Raw genomic sequence first — 13,387 nt, forward strand, 5'->3', positions numbered from 1 at the left:
GATGAACATATATGGTCATGAAGATGCCTCTGGTACAGTCGTTGGTTGGTTGGTTGATTTCATTTACCCTGACCCCTCGCAAAAAAGGCGATATGCAGGTTACCACAACTATATATCTGAATGTGCGTACATGTATCGTGCACCCCTTCCTAAACGAACTTAGAGCCTCGTCGGGGCCTGTCGTGGCCTAGTAGCCCTTTTTTTTGTCTTGCTGCCCTCATGGCGCGCGGCTTCGAAATCGTTGAGACGCCTCCGCGAAGTCCAAGACAGCCTCCACCGTCTTGGCACGTGAAGCATTATCAGGCCTACCTCTCCCCCTTTCTCCAGATCCTCCTAGAAGTGTTGACATGCTATTGAACGCGTCGCCAATCTTTCCCCGGAGCTCTCGGCGCAGATCTCTGAGTGCAGGACAGTCTAGCAGATTCTCGAAATCGGCTTGACCATTCTACACTCAATCACTATTTTCTGGCCCCACCGCCAAGGCCTTAGCGTGAACAAGTTATTTGACAAGCCGCATCAAATTGAGGCCCGCAGTTTATGCCGCCACATAGTCCACATGTACAGTGGTTAGAATATTTTATCATTCAATGACCAAAATGTAGGATGCAACTTCACTTTTTTTTTTTCTGTTGTCCTTCATCTTAATGTGACTTGCTCAATAACTTATTCACGCGAAGGCCTTGGCGGTGGGGCCAGAAAATAGTGATTGAGTGTAGAATGGTTAAGCCGATTTCGAGAATCGTTCTTCAACTGCGACCTGGTCGACCAACCCGTCGATTTCCACGGCGGCGCATCGGCCTTCATCGACGACTACTTTCGTTGGCGGGTCGGCTGGTCCGCCGAAGAGAACTTGGCTAAAATCCAATCCGAAGACATACCGCGGATTGAAGCATGGGCCCAGAAGACTGGGTCCAGCTTCGCAGCAGAGAAGACCGAGCTTATCCACATCACCAGAAAGAGAAGTGAACAGTGCCAAGGCCAGATCCTCATGAACGGCAATACCATTACACCGTCGACAACCGCCAAACTCCTAGGCGTGATCTTTGACCACGAACTACGATGGAAAGAACACGTGCAGCAGGTGGTCAAGCGAGCCACCAAGGTCAACATAGCACTTGGGGGGCTGCGACAGCTCCGCCCAGAGCAGATGCGCCAGCTATATGAGGCGTGTGTCGTACCGGTCATTGACTACGCGTCAACGGTCTGGCACGATCCACTCCGAGATAAGACCCATCTGCGACAGCTACGCACCGTTCAACGAACAGCACTCATCCGAGTTCTCTCTGCCTTTCGGACAGTGGCCACATCCACACTCGAAGTTGAAGCGCATGTCCTCCCAACCCATCTTCGTCTCTGCCACCACGGACAAAACACCATCACCAGACTCCACACCCTACCACAGAAACACCCTATATGGGATACCTTGCTTCGGGCCCAACGGCGACGAAATAACGTTCGGACGCGTGCCCGGTTCCCGCTCGCAGAGACCTTGAAAACAATGAGCCCAGAGAGACTTCATGAACTAGAAATGATCGACCCCACTCCACTGCCACCGTGGCGGACAGAACCCTTTTCGAAGATCGAGATTGAACCAGATAGGGAGATTGCGATGGAACGGGCGGAGCAAGCACGGTCCAACTCGGACATTGTCATATACTCCGATACATCAGGACGCCAAGGTCACCTAGGCGCTGCGGCCGTGGCGCTCGACGACTCGCTAGAAACGACTGAGAAAATACAGATACAGGTCGGACCCATGGAAGGATGGTCTGTGCATGCCGCCGAACTGATCGGAATCCTGTACGCCATCAACATCATCAACAAGATCGCTCTCCAACGCCGGAGATCAACCGATGCGCGGGTGAGATCTACCACCATCCTCAGCGACAGCATGTCGGCTATACAAGCAATCCAAAACCCAGGGAACAAATCGGGGCAACAAATCATCCACGCTATTCTACGGGCAGCTGCAAACACCAAGACCCACGGCATCGCGGTCCGACTACAGTGGATGCCTGGACATTGCGAAGCACCTGGAAACGACACCGCAGACCAACTGGCCAAAGAGGCAGCCACACCTGGCAAAACCCACCCATTTTCCCCCTTGCTATCACGCGAGAGGGCCCACATTAGGAAAGGAATCCACACCCAATGGGAGAGGGAATGGAAGGAGTGTAGGAATGGCGGCCACCTTCGAGTGATTGACAACGCATTGCCGGCCAAATACACGAGGCGGCTCTACGGATCTCTGCCAAGGAATCGAGCGTACCTACTCACGCAATTGCGAACGGGACACTGCTGGTTATCAACATATGCGAAGGCTTTCCGCTTCCGCGATGACGACCTGTGCGTCTGCGGCGAACGGGAAAGCCTGATACATGTTCTGCTAGACTGTCCTGCACTCAGAGATCTGCGCCGAGAGCTCCGGGGAAAGATTGGCGACGCGTTCAATAGCATGTCAACACTTCTAGGAGGATCTGGAGAAAGGGGGAGAGGTAGGCCTGATAATGCTTCACGTGCCAAGACGGTGGAGGCTGTCTTGGACTTCGCGGAGGCGTCTCAACGATTTCGAAGCCGCGCGCCATGAGGGCAGCAAGACAAAAAAAAGGGCTACTAGGCCACGACAGGCCCCGACGAGGCTCTAAGTTCGTTTAGGAAGGGGTGCACGATACATGTACGCACATTCAGATATATAGTTGTGGTAACCTGCATATCGCCTTTTTTGCGAGGGGTCAGGGTAAATGAAATCAATCAACCAACCAACCGACTGTAGACATCGGATCCAGTTTCGCATCGGAGAAAACCGAGCTCATCCACCTCACCAGGAAGAAGGGAGAGCACTCAGTCGGGAAGGTCACCTTCAATGGAACCGACATCAAACCATCGCCGACAGCCAAGTTGTTGGGAGTGGTGTTCGATCACGGTCTCCGCTGGAAAGAACACATCCAGCAGGCCATCAAACGCGCCACCAAGACAGCCATCGCCCTGAACGGGCTCCGGCACCTGCGGCCGGAACAAATGCGACAGCTCTACCAAGCATGCGTTACACCCACTCTAGACTACGCATCAACGGTCTGGCATGACCCACTCCGGGACAAAACACATCTCCGCCACTTGAACACTGTCCAGAGAACCGTATTGATCCGAGTCCTATCGGCGTTTCGAACAGTAGCGACAGCAACGCTGGAAGTGGAGGCCCATGTCGTCCCCACGCACCTCCGTCTCCGACACCGAGCGCAATGCACCATAGCGAGATTACACACACTACCACGCGACCATCCAATCTGGAACGCACTGTCACGCGCCCAGAATCGTAGAAATAACGTGGGATCGTACGCGCGCTTCCCCTTAGCAGAGGCGATGAAGACCATGGACGTCGACAGGCTCAACGAGCTAGAGACGATCGACCCACGCCCACTGCCACCCTGGCGAACGAAGGCTTTCCTTGAAATCGAACTCGAGCTCGATCGAGAGACAGCGAGAGAAAGAGCAGAGTCCACGAGGGAGACATCCGAGGTCGTTGTTTACTCGGATGCGTCTGGGCGCAAGGGCCACCTGGGAGCGGCTATTGTCACGCTCAATGGTGACAAAGAGGTATTGGAATCTCGCCAGGTACAGGTGGGCCCGATGGACCGCTGGTCGGTTCACGTGGCAGAGCTCATTGGCATATTCTACGCGGTGGACATGGTGTTCATGCTGGTCCATCAACGTACCGACCGGGAGCACGGACCTGTGTCAACAGCAACAATCCTATGCGACAGCAGATCAGCCCTACAAGCAATCGAGAACCCACGTAACCGATCCGGACAACGCATCGTCCACGCAATCACACAGGCGGCCTCCGAGGTCCAGGCAGCGAACGTCAAGCTCCGCCTCCAATGGGTGCCAGGACATTGCGAGAACGTCGGAAACGACGCAGCGGATCGCTTGGCGAAGGAAGCAGCACAGCCTGGTAAAACCCATCCTTTTCGACTGCTACTGTCGAGAGAGACCGCATTGGTCCGCAGCAAAACCCACGCCCAATGGGAGCAAGAGTGGAAAACAAGCATCAAGGGTGCCCATCTCCGGCAGATAGACAGCGGCTTACCGGCGCGGCACACGAGAAAGCTCTACGGCAACTTGCCAAGGAGTCGCGCCTATCTGCTGACGCAGCTACGCACGGGCCACAACTGGTTATCTACCTACGCAAAGAAGTTCGGCTTCCGCGATGACGACCTATGCGAATGTGGAACACGGGAGACAGTTGCCCACGTATTATTGGAATGCCTCAGACTACGAGAGCTGAGGATAGAATTGAGGAGGAAAATTGGAGGCACGCTGAGCGGCGTGTCGAGCCTGCTGGGAGGCTCCACCGAAGGTGACAAAGGTAAACCAGACACCGTCTCGAGGGCGAAGACTGTTCAGGCCGTTTTGGACTTTGCCGAGGCATCACAGCGGTTTCGCAGTCGTGCGCCATGAGGGCAGCCTAACAATGGGAGCGGCAATGGGCCACGAGAGGCCGTGACGAGGCTCTAAGTTCATGTCAGGAAGTGGATCATTCTCACTGTACATACTCGGATATATAGTTGTCGTATACTGCATATCGCTTCGGCGAGGGGTCAGTGTAAATGACATCACACACACACACACAGACTGTAGACATCCTGATATACACAAGGTGCGGACATTGCGGTACAACTGCTTGAGCAATATCAGGACTCAGAATCGAGTTTGTGGACTGGAGTTTTGCGGAGTGTCACGTGGCGACAATACCGATTTCCTGTACTGATTGAGAATGATAGCGGGACGGGCCGCGATGCGAACCCCTGAACCGCCCGACCGCGACGAACGTGAAAATTCACCACCGCGACTGTCGAGACCGAAACGCACCACCAGACCACCAAGAACCTATGCTCAAGAGCAAGAGATCGACAATGAACAGAGGAAGACGCGACCTCAGCCGAGGAAGAGAACCGAACCCGAACCTCGGGTATTGATAGGGGCACCCCAAAATCTGACATAAGCAAAGTCGCTGATATAATCTTTTTTTCTGCCACTTCCATCACCATAGCAACCATATATCATATTTATGCTCCATATTCTGCTTTAATCTCTTTTTTTCTTCTACCACTACCCTGCTAGTTCTTCGCTTTCTGCATACCCTACTTACTTCGTCTGCCCTACTATGCATACTATGCAAACCAACACCACTATGCCTATCCCCGCCGCCCCTGCTGCCGCTACCCCCGATTTGCCTGCTATTCTGCATACCAATTCGTCTGATTCGCTTGCCTTACCTACTATTCTGCATGCTGATTCGCCTAATTTGCCTAATTCGCCTACCCCTGCTACTACTGATTCGCCCGGTCTACTACCCCCACCACAACAAACCTTCCCTAATCGGGATGAATTGGTCAATTTCGTGCGACAGTGGGGTATATCGCAGGGGTATGCTACTGCTATTAAGCGGTCTAACCCAAATCGGAATATCTGTATACACTGCGATAGATCTGGGGTATATTGGGACCGAATACAGGCGCCTGCTGGCGCTAAAAGGCGCAAAACGAGTACGAGGCGGCAAAATTGCCCTTTTTTGGTATATGGGAGTCGCCAAAAGGGTTCTGATTGGCTACTTCGGGTCAAAAACCCTACGCATAATCATTCTGCTGATCTAGATATGATAGCGCACCCAATTGCACGCCAATTTACCTCTGATCAGATAACCTTAATTCAACGCCTCTCAGCTACAAATATGAGACCAAAGCATATTATTAGTATGCTACACAGCGAGTTTCCTCGTCAGCCAATCATATCTCGCGATATTTATAATAAGCGAGCAGAGATTCGACGAAAAGAGGTAGGAGATCAGAGTATTCTTGAATATCTTCAAGAATTACTCGATTTGGAAGGTTATAAATATTCATTTAAGCAAGATAATGCGGGGCATATCAAATTTTTTCTTTTCTCTCATCCTCGCGGAATTCAATTGGCCAATTCATATAATAAGGTATTTATCTTATCTATTTTTCTATGATTCTAATAGCTAATATTTTAAGGTTTTTATCATGGATTGCACCTATAAGACCAATCGGTTTGGTATGCCTCTATTTCATATAGTAGGTTTAACGCCATCAAACCATACATTCACTGTAGCTCTATGTTTCATGCCTAATGAGGTTGAAATAAGCTATATTTGGGTGCTTAAAACCTTTTTTGATTGGCTGGGTCTCTTGTCTAAATCTGATTTTCGTCCGATTTTGGTAACAGATCGCGAATTAGCTTTGATGAATGTGATATATAGTATCTGGGGGTATGATACCCCACATTTACTATGTATTTGGCATATCAATAAAGCAGTTTTAGCGAGGGCAAAGCGAGATATCTCTCGTAAAGCAAATATCAATACCAGCGAATCAGATGAAAATCATCTTCTGAAGCCTCAATTCAATGAATTCATGCGTATGTGGTCTCGATTAGTCCAATCATCTACCGAAGATGAATATCAGACCAATCTTCATAACCTTAATCGGACCTATGGGAGATCTCATCCACCAATCATGCGCTACCTCGAAGACACATGGCTACTCTACAAAGAGAGATTTGTCTATTGTTGGACGAAAAACCTTTCCCATTTTGGCAATAATGCATCATCACGTGTTGAGGGGGCGCATTCAGTCCTAAAACGGCATGTGAATACTTCTATCAATGATTTACTCACTGTATGGAAGTCTATTCATATAGCTACCAGCAGCCAATATAATCTGATTAGATATCAGATTAAGGAAGATCAGACGAAACAGCTTACTTCGCTAGCATCTAATTGGCTATATACCTATCTAAATAAACGAGTATCTCGATATGCGCTTAGGAAGATTGATATGCAGCGAGTTGATGCTAGTAGGGCTACCCCAGAGACCCCGCTCAGTATATGCACCAATTATTGGACGAGAACTATAGGGTTACCATGTAAGCATCGAATTGCTGATTTGCTCGCAAAAAAAGAGGCAATTCTATTGGCTGAAATTCATCCATTCTGGCGAATTAGGGATGAAGATTCATCTAATCTTCCCTGGCAGCCTCTGCTAAATCCCCGAATTCAGCCTGCTGCTCTCCCAAAAAGGCAATTTACGCAGATATCAGATGGAAGCGAGGGGGCTGGGCCAATCAAAAAAAAGAAGGCACCGAAGTGTTCGAATTGCGGCGAAATTGGGCATACCTGTCGAAGTTGCCCTGTTGCCAAATAGGGTAATCTGTTTTGGGTGGTTGGGATGAGAGTGTCATATGATTAGAAAATAACTAACGTGGATCCCGGCCGGTCCGTCATCCCTGCCGGTCCGTCATCTCACCTCAGATTTTCTGCCCCTTCCCAACCACCTATCTTTAAACGCCTACCATGCCCCCGAAACCCAGTCAAAAAGCTCAAAAATCAGTTGAGCAGGAAGGCAGGATCTTGCTAGCTATTAAAGCTATTCAAAATGGCAGAATTACCACGATCGCTGCTGCTGCTCGCTCTTTTGATGTCCCCCGCACAACTCTTGCAGATCGGATGAAAGGCATTCCTAATCTTTATGAAGCAAGGGCTACAGGCCATAAATTTACGCAACTGGAAGAGGAATCAATTCAGGATTGGTTGATATCTATGGATCAGAGAGGCGCTGCGCTTACAATCGCGATGTTGAGAGATATGGCCAATTTACTACTTGAACACCGCGGAGATAATGCCCCCCAGACCGTTGGCAAAAATTGGCCAACACAATACATCAAACGACATCCTGAGCTTACTACTCGATTCTCTCGCAAATATGACTACAAACGCGCCCTAATGGAAGACCCAAATACTATTATTGAGTGGTTTAAGCTTGTCCAAAAAACGATAGCTCAATATGGTATCACTTCGGATGATATCTACAACTTTGACGAATCGGGGTTTGCGATGGGAATCAGTGCGACGACGAAGGTTATTACACAGTCATTTTACACCGGTCGGAGGGGCGTTTTACAAGCCGGTAATCGTGAATGGGTGACTGTGATTGAATCAATTTGCGCTTCCGGACGAGCGCTCCCACCATACGTTATCTTCAAAGGGAAACACTTTATGGTACGATGGTTTGACGACCTTCCAAAGCATTGGGCTCTTAACGTTAGTCCAAACGGCTGGACAAGCAATGAAATTGGCGTTGATTGGCTCCAAAAACACTTCATTCCGCACACAACAAGTCAGACGAGAGGGAAACATCGTCTTTTGGTCCTCGATGGCCACGACAGTCATCTTACAGCGACATTCGACAAGATTTGCCAGGAAAACAACATCATACCAATCTGTATGCCTCCGCATGCCTCTCATCTTTTACAGCCTCTTGATGTTGGTTGTTTTGCTATGTTAAAGCGCTCTTATGGAACGCGGGTTGCGGAATATACCCGATTAGGCATCGATTCTATCGAGAAAGATGACTTCCTTGATATCTTTCCAGCGGCCCGTGATGACTCATTTAAAGAGTCTATCATTCAGAGTGCCTTCGCAGCTACTGGTTTAGTACCACTGGACCCCGATCGGGTGTTATCAAAGCTCAATATTCGTCTTCAATCTCCGCCTCTACCAGATCGACCAGTTTCACAAGGTTCAACATCAGGCAGCAATATCTCTACCGGCATCCCTCGAACGACTAAGCAGCTAGAAAAACGCAAATCTAGGCTCAATTTTGGTCTAAATTCAGCGGCCAATAAGATCTCTTCGCCTACAAAACGTGATCTTCAACAGTTTTACAATATGTCGGTTAAGCTAGTTCACGAGCACATCTTAATGCGGGATGAAATAAAACGTTTACGGGAGGGAAACAGAAAGCAGACAAAAAAGAGGAAGAAATCGAAGAAGCGAATGCCTAATAAAGGTAGTTTAACAGAGGTTTTGGACCTCACTACCAATGTTGGTGGTGAGGGAGGTGGTGGTGTAAGATATATATCTGATACTGCACCTGCTCCAGAACCCCAGGTTGAACCTACACTTCCTGTTTTGCCCCCTGTACGTCGGCAAATTACGTGTTCTAAATGCGGCGGAAAAGGGCATAGATTTTCTACATGCCCGCAAAAGATTTAATTTGTCAATTCAATGGTGTTTTGGTTGGGTAAATGATGTTTGAAAAACGTAAAACATCTGAAGTTTTGATGGGGTGACGGACCGGCAGGGATAACGGACCCGCCGGGATCCACGTTAAATGAAAAAAGATTACATAAGTCAAAAGTTGATTATGTCAGATTTTGGGGTGCCCGTAGCGAAATTTTGGGGTGCCCCTATCAATACCCTTGTGCCGTTAGTAAAAAAAGTGCAGTGCCCCTATCAATTCCCGTGGGCCGATCACACAAGCGAGCCGATCACCCACTCGAAAGTCGCGTCACCCTACGTACCTACCTTTTTTAACTACCCACTATGCCACCAATTCGCTCTCAAAAATCAAGAAAATCGATAGAGCAAGAAGGCAGGCTTTTATTAGCTATCTCAGCTATTCGGAAGCAAGAAATCTCGTCGATTCGTGAAGCAGCACGCCAATTTAGTGTACCATACACTACGCTCACCGACCGACTCCATGGCCATACTAATCGCTTTGATACACGCGCCAATGGTCATAAATTGACCCAAATTGAAGAGGAATCGCTTCTTCAATGGATTCTCTCTATGGATCGACGCGGAGCAGCTCTTCGGCCATCAGCTGTACGAGAAATGGCTAATATTCTATTGGCTATGCGTGGATCTACCCCCATTCAATCTATCGGCCAAAATTGGGTCTATAATTTTATTAAACGTCATGATGAGATTAAGACTCGCTTCTCTCGTCGATACGATTATCAACGCGCCAAAAATGAAGACCCAAAAGTCATACACGAGTGGTTTAACTGCGTCCGAAAGACAATTGATGAGAACGGGATTCTATGCGACGATATATACAACTTCGATGAGACTGGTTTCGCAATGGGCCTTACCTCAACAGCTAAAGTGATTACTCGGTCTGAATACTACGGTCAGCGATCGGTATTACAACCTGGGAATCGCGAATAGGTGACAGCTATTGAATCGATTAATACCTCTGGATGGGCGCTGCCGCCATATATTATCTTCAAAGGCAAGGTCTATATCGAGGGCTAGTTTGATAATCTACCACCCGATTGGCACTTCGAAGTTAGCCAAAATGGCTGGACTACAGACGAAATTAGCCTTCGCTGGCTAAAAAGAGTCTTTATACCAGCTACTGCCAATCGTACGAAGGGTAAATATCGACTTCTTATCCTCGATGGCCATGGCAGCCATCTCACTCCTCAATTCGACCAAGCATGCAGTGATGCCAATATTATTCCAATTTGCATGCCTGCCCATTCCTCGCATCTTTTACAACCTCTTGATATTGGCTGTTTTGCTTCTTTAAAGAAGGCGTACGGCGGTATAGTTGAGAAGCAGATGCGATGCAATATCAACCATATCGATAAATTCGATTTTCTCGCAGCATACCCACAAGCTCGTATACAGGCCTTTAAAGCTGAATCGATTCAAAATAGCTTCGCAGCTACTGGATTAGTCCTATATAATCCAGATCGGGTCCTCGAGAAGCTAGATATTCAGCTTTGTACGCCAACACCCCCTAGAAGCAGCCAAGGCAGTCAAAGCAGCCAATTTACACCAAAAACGCCTCATAATTCAAAGCAATTACAACGATAGGCTTTATCAATAAAAGCTTTATTGAAGCAACGCTCTTGTAGCCCACCAAGTCCAACTGGCGCAGCTTTAAACCAGCTTATCAAAGGCTGTCAGCTAGCTCTACATAGCGCTACGATCCTCGCGCAAGAAAACAAGAATTTACGCGTAGCCAATGAGAAACAGAAGCAAAAGAGAGCTAGATCTAATAGACAGATACCTCGAGAGGAAGGTCTATCGGTTCATGAAGCTCGTGAGCTAATATCGACGCCAAACCAAGCCTCTGAAGCTCAATCGACTGCCCCTGCAGACCTTGGTCAACAAGCTTCGCAGCCACCTACACGAGCGCCACCTCGCTGTAGCGACTGCCACGAATTGGGTTATCGAAGATTGCAGTGCCCAAAACGATAGAATTAGATTTTTTTTATATATTAAGGCGTTGTGGCGAAAATAAATTGATTTGAATTTTATATACTTGGTTGGGTGAGCCACTCGCTTTCGGCGAGGGGCCAGTGTAAATGAAAGCTACTACTACTACTACTACTACTACTACTACTCTGTATTTTCGAAGAATTTTGGACTTTCTCCTTGCAAGGTTGGATAACCACTCAAGGCAACTGAAATGCAAAATTAGAACGCAATTTCGCCTTTGTTGGAGCCGCCCCCAAAAATGGAAAACACGACGCAATTTGCTTCCTGAAGCCATTAAGAGGGTGGTAGAGCAGAATGAGCGTGATTTTAGTCTACGAGTTGAAGATTATATCAGGCGAGTGCTTTCCTAAATTGAAAAAAAAGCTTACACACATCCATAGCGAGCAACCAACTTAACAAGCCTTGGCATTGCCGACATCTACCCCTTCCCCTTCCCCCCAAAAATAATCACGGAGCCGCTGTAACACATATCATCTATATTTTAGGTGGATGATCGAGAATGGGCATCGCAAGGTGCGGAATAGGTTAACTGGTCAATTTATGCTGCACGCATATCAGCGTACTAAGCGCCTGCCGTATGTAGGAGATCACACAAAAAAAAGAAGTGTCAGTAATAGTTTGAATATATCGATGGATTTACGCTCTGAGCGGATTGAAAGCTTCTCAAGATCTCTACTCAAACAAATTAGAGGCTGCTACTGTGTCCGGAGAAATTCATCATTGGAAGCTGTTTAATGAAACATTATGCTTCTCGTGAAGCTTTGGGCTGTGCGTGCATTAGATCCAGCGTGCGGTTCTATTCCAAACTCGTGATACATTCCAATGCTGCTTCCACTCTTGTTCAGCCTGTGCCTCCAGGGTCCGCGATTGCTCCAAAGCTGAACGTAGCCTGTGGACCGCCTGCAGGACACGTACATTGCCAACCGGATTCACCTCTGGTTCAAAGTGAGACTGCAGCGTCAAGTCTTGGGATGCATCAATTGCCACGGCACTAAGGTTGTGGAAAATGTCACAGCAGGAGCGATAGAATCGGTTCTCGCTTTCCTGTCGCTCCCATTGTCGAAGTTTTTCTTCTCGTCGTTCTGGGAGTGACAGTCGACCTCCGGTTTTGGAACACTGCAAACGGGTTCGTGTAGTCTCCAAAGCAATGGTGGAGCCTCGAGCTAGGGCGATCTGATGATCTAGGGAATTTATTTCCGGGAGGTCGTGCTTGCTCGGTAGAGGCCTCGACTTAAACTCCGATGGCAAATCGCCCTTAGGGCTTTCAGGTGACCGACTGTAAATGCTTGATGTACCATCTTCGAATATACGGCTCTCAGCTGGCTCAAATGCCATAACCAAGAACATAAGTAATGAGTTCTTCGTTCTCGCACTTGGCGACACTCGTTTTAAACCCTTGTAGGTGAAATGGTTATATCGATTATGTCAAATGCCTGGCGGTTGTTTTTGTGCGCCCTCAAAAACGTTTTCTCGTGGGCATTAGAAAAGGACCGTGTCTAGAAGGTGTTAGTGAAGTTAACTTATTGTGAATGGGCCAATCTATACCCAATCCGAAGCCCTTGTTGTTCAAAGCCTTTGGATTCTTCTACCATATTCCCGATCAGCAAACACATACTCAGGTTTTGATAATGACATAATTTTATGGTAACCTTAGTGTTAAACGTGCCGGTGAAACCCACCATTATTTGACTGGATCGCACCCTGGTTACTGTATGTATATACCTACCCCTCACCAATACGAGCCATCATGCAAGTGATCCAGTATACAAATGTTTATGAATTGATTGATGTACATTTCACAAGATCTCAGAAATTCTTCTGTTTCCGCAATGTCCGTTCTATGTTTAATTTATATTTGATATCCTGTTCAAATTTCGCTTTTAATAGATGGCAGGGGAATGCCCAGCTTATTTGAGGGGCATGTCAACCGATTAACAAGTATATTCCGTTGAGTAGCCACCTAGCACTGTTCGTGCTGATGTGTGGTAAACTGTGCCTTCCTAACCCATGGTACATGTATTATATCGCATGATTCTGGTAGGAAAGACTGGTGCCCCGATTACACTTTTGACATCGCGCTCGTAGGGGCAACATAGGATTCCGATTTCCACAGTTTAAACAGCCCCCTGGAACCGGAGCATCAATGTATGTGTCAAGCATGTCTTTAACGAAACTGGTACATGGGCCGCTACTGAGTTGTATTTCTCCCGAATGTGTCTTTTGTGCAAAAGAATTTGAAAATTGTCTCTGAAGCAGTTCAGGATATTGAATATTCCCTGTGTTTTCCATTGCAGA

The 13,387-nt window shown here is 47.9% G+C and overlaps 2 protein-coding genes across 2 annotated transcripts; one reads left to right on the forward strand and one right to left on the reverse strand.

Annotated features, from left to right (window-relative positions):
- Nucleotides 1–556: 556 nt before the first annotated feature.
- NUU61_001511 (ribonuclease H family protein) lies at nucleotides 557–4,458 on the forward strand (the record flags this gene model as incomplete). The annotated part of the gene is made up of 3 exons (XM_056652093.1): nucleotides 557–566; nucleotides 738–2,556; nucleotides 2,787–4,458. The coding sequence occupies 3 exons, from the start codon at nucleotides 557–559 to the stop codon at nucleotides 4,456–4,458; spliced, it is 3,501 nt and encodes a 1,166-aa protein (XP_056515360.1).
- A 7,411-nt stretch (nucleotides 4,459–11,869) lies between these two features.
- On the reverse strand, nucleotides 11,870–12,427 carry NUU61_001512 (uncharacterized protein; the record flags this gene model as incomplete). The annotated part of the gene is made up of 1 exon (XM_056652094.1): nucleotides 11,870–12,427. One exon carries the CDS (start codon nucleotides 12,425–12,427, stop codon nucleotides 11,870–11,872), a length of 558 nt encoding a protein of 185 aa, XP_056515361.1.
- Nucleotides 12,428–13,387: the final 960 nt, after the last annotated feature.

Source organism: Penicillium alfredii (assembly GCF_028826965.1).
Source record: "Penicillium alfredii strain IBT 34128 chromosome Unknown utg000002l_segment0_segment0, whole genome shotgun sequence".
Classification (NCBI taxonomy): Eukaryota; Fungi; Ascomycota; class Eurotiomycetes; order Eurotiales; family Aspergillaceae; genus Penicillium; species Penicillium alfredii.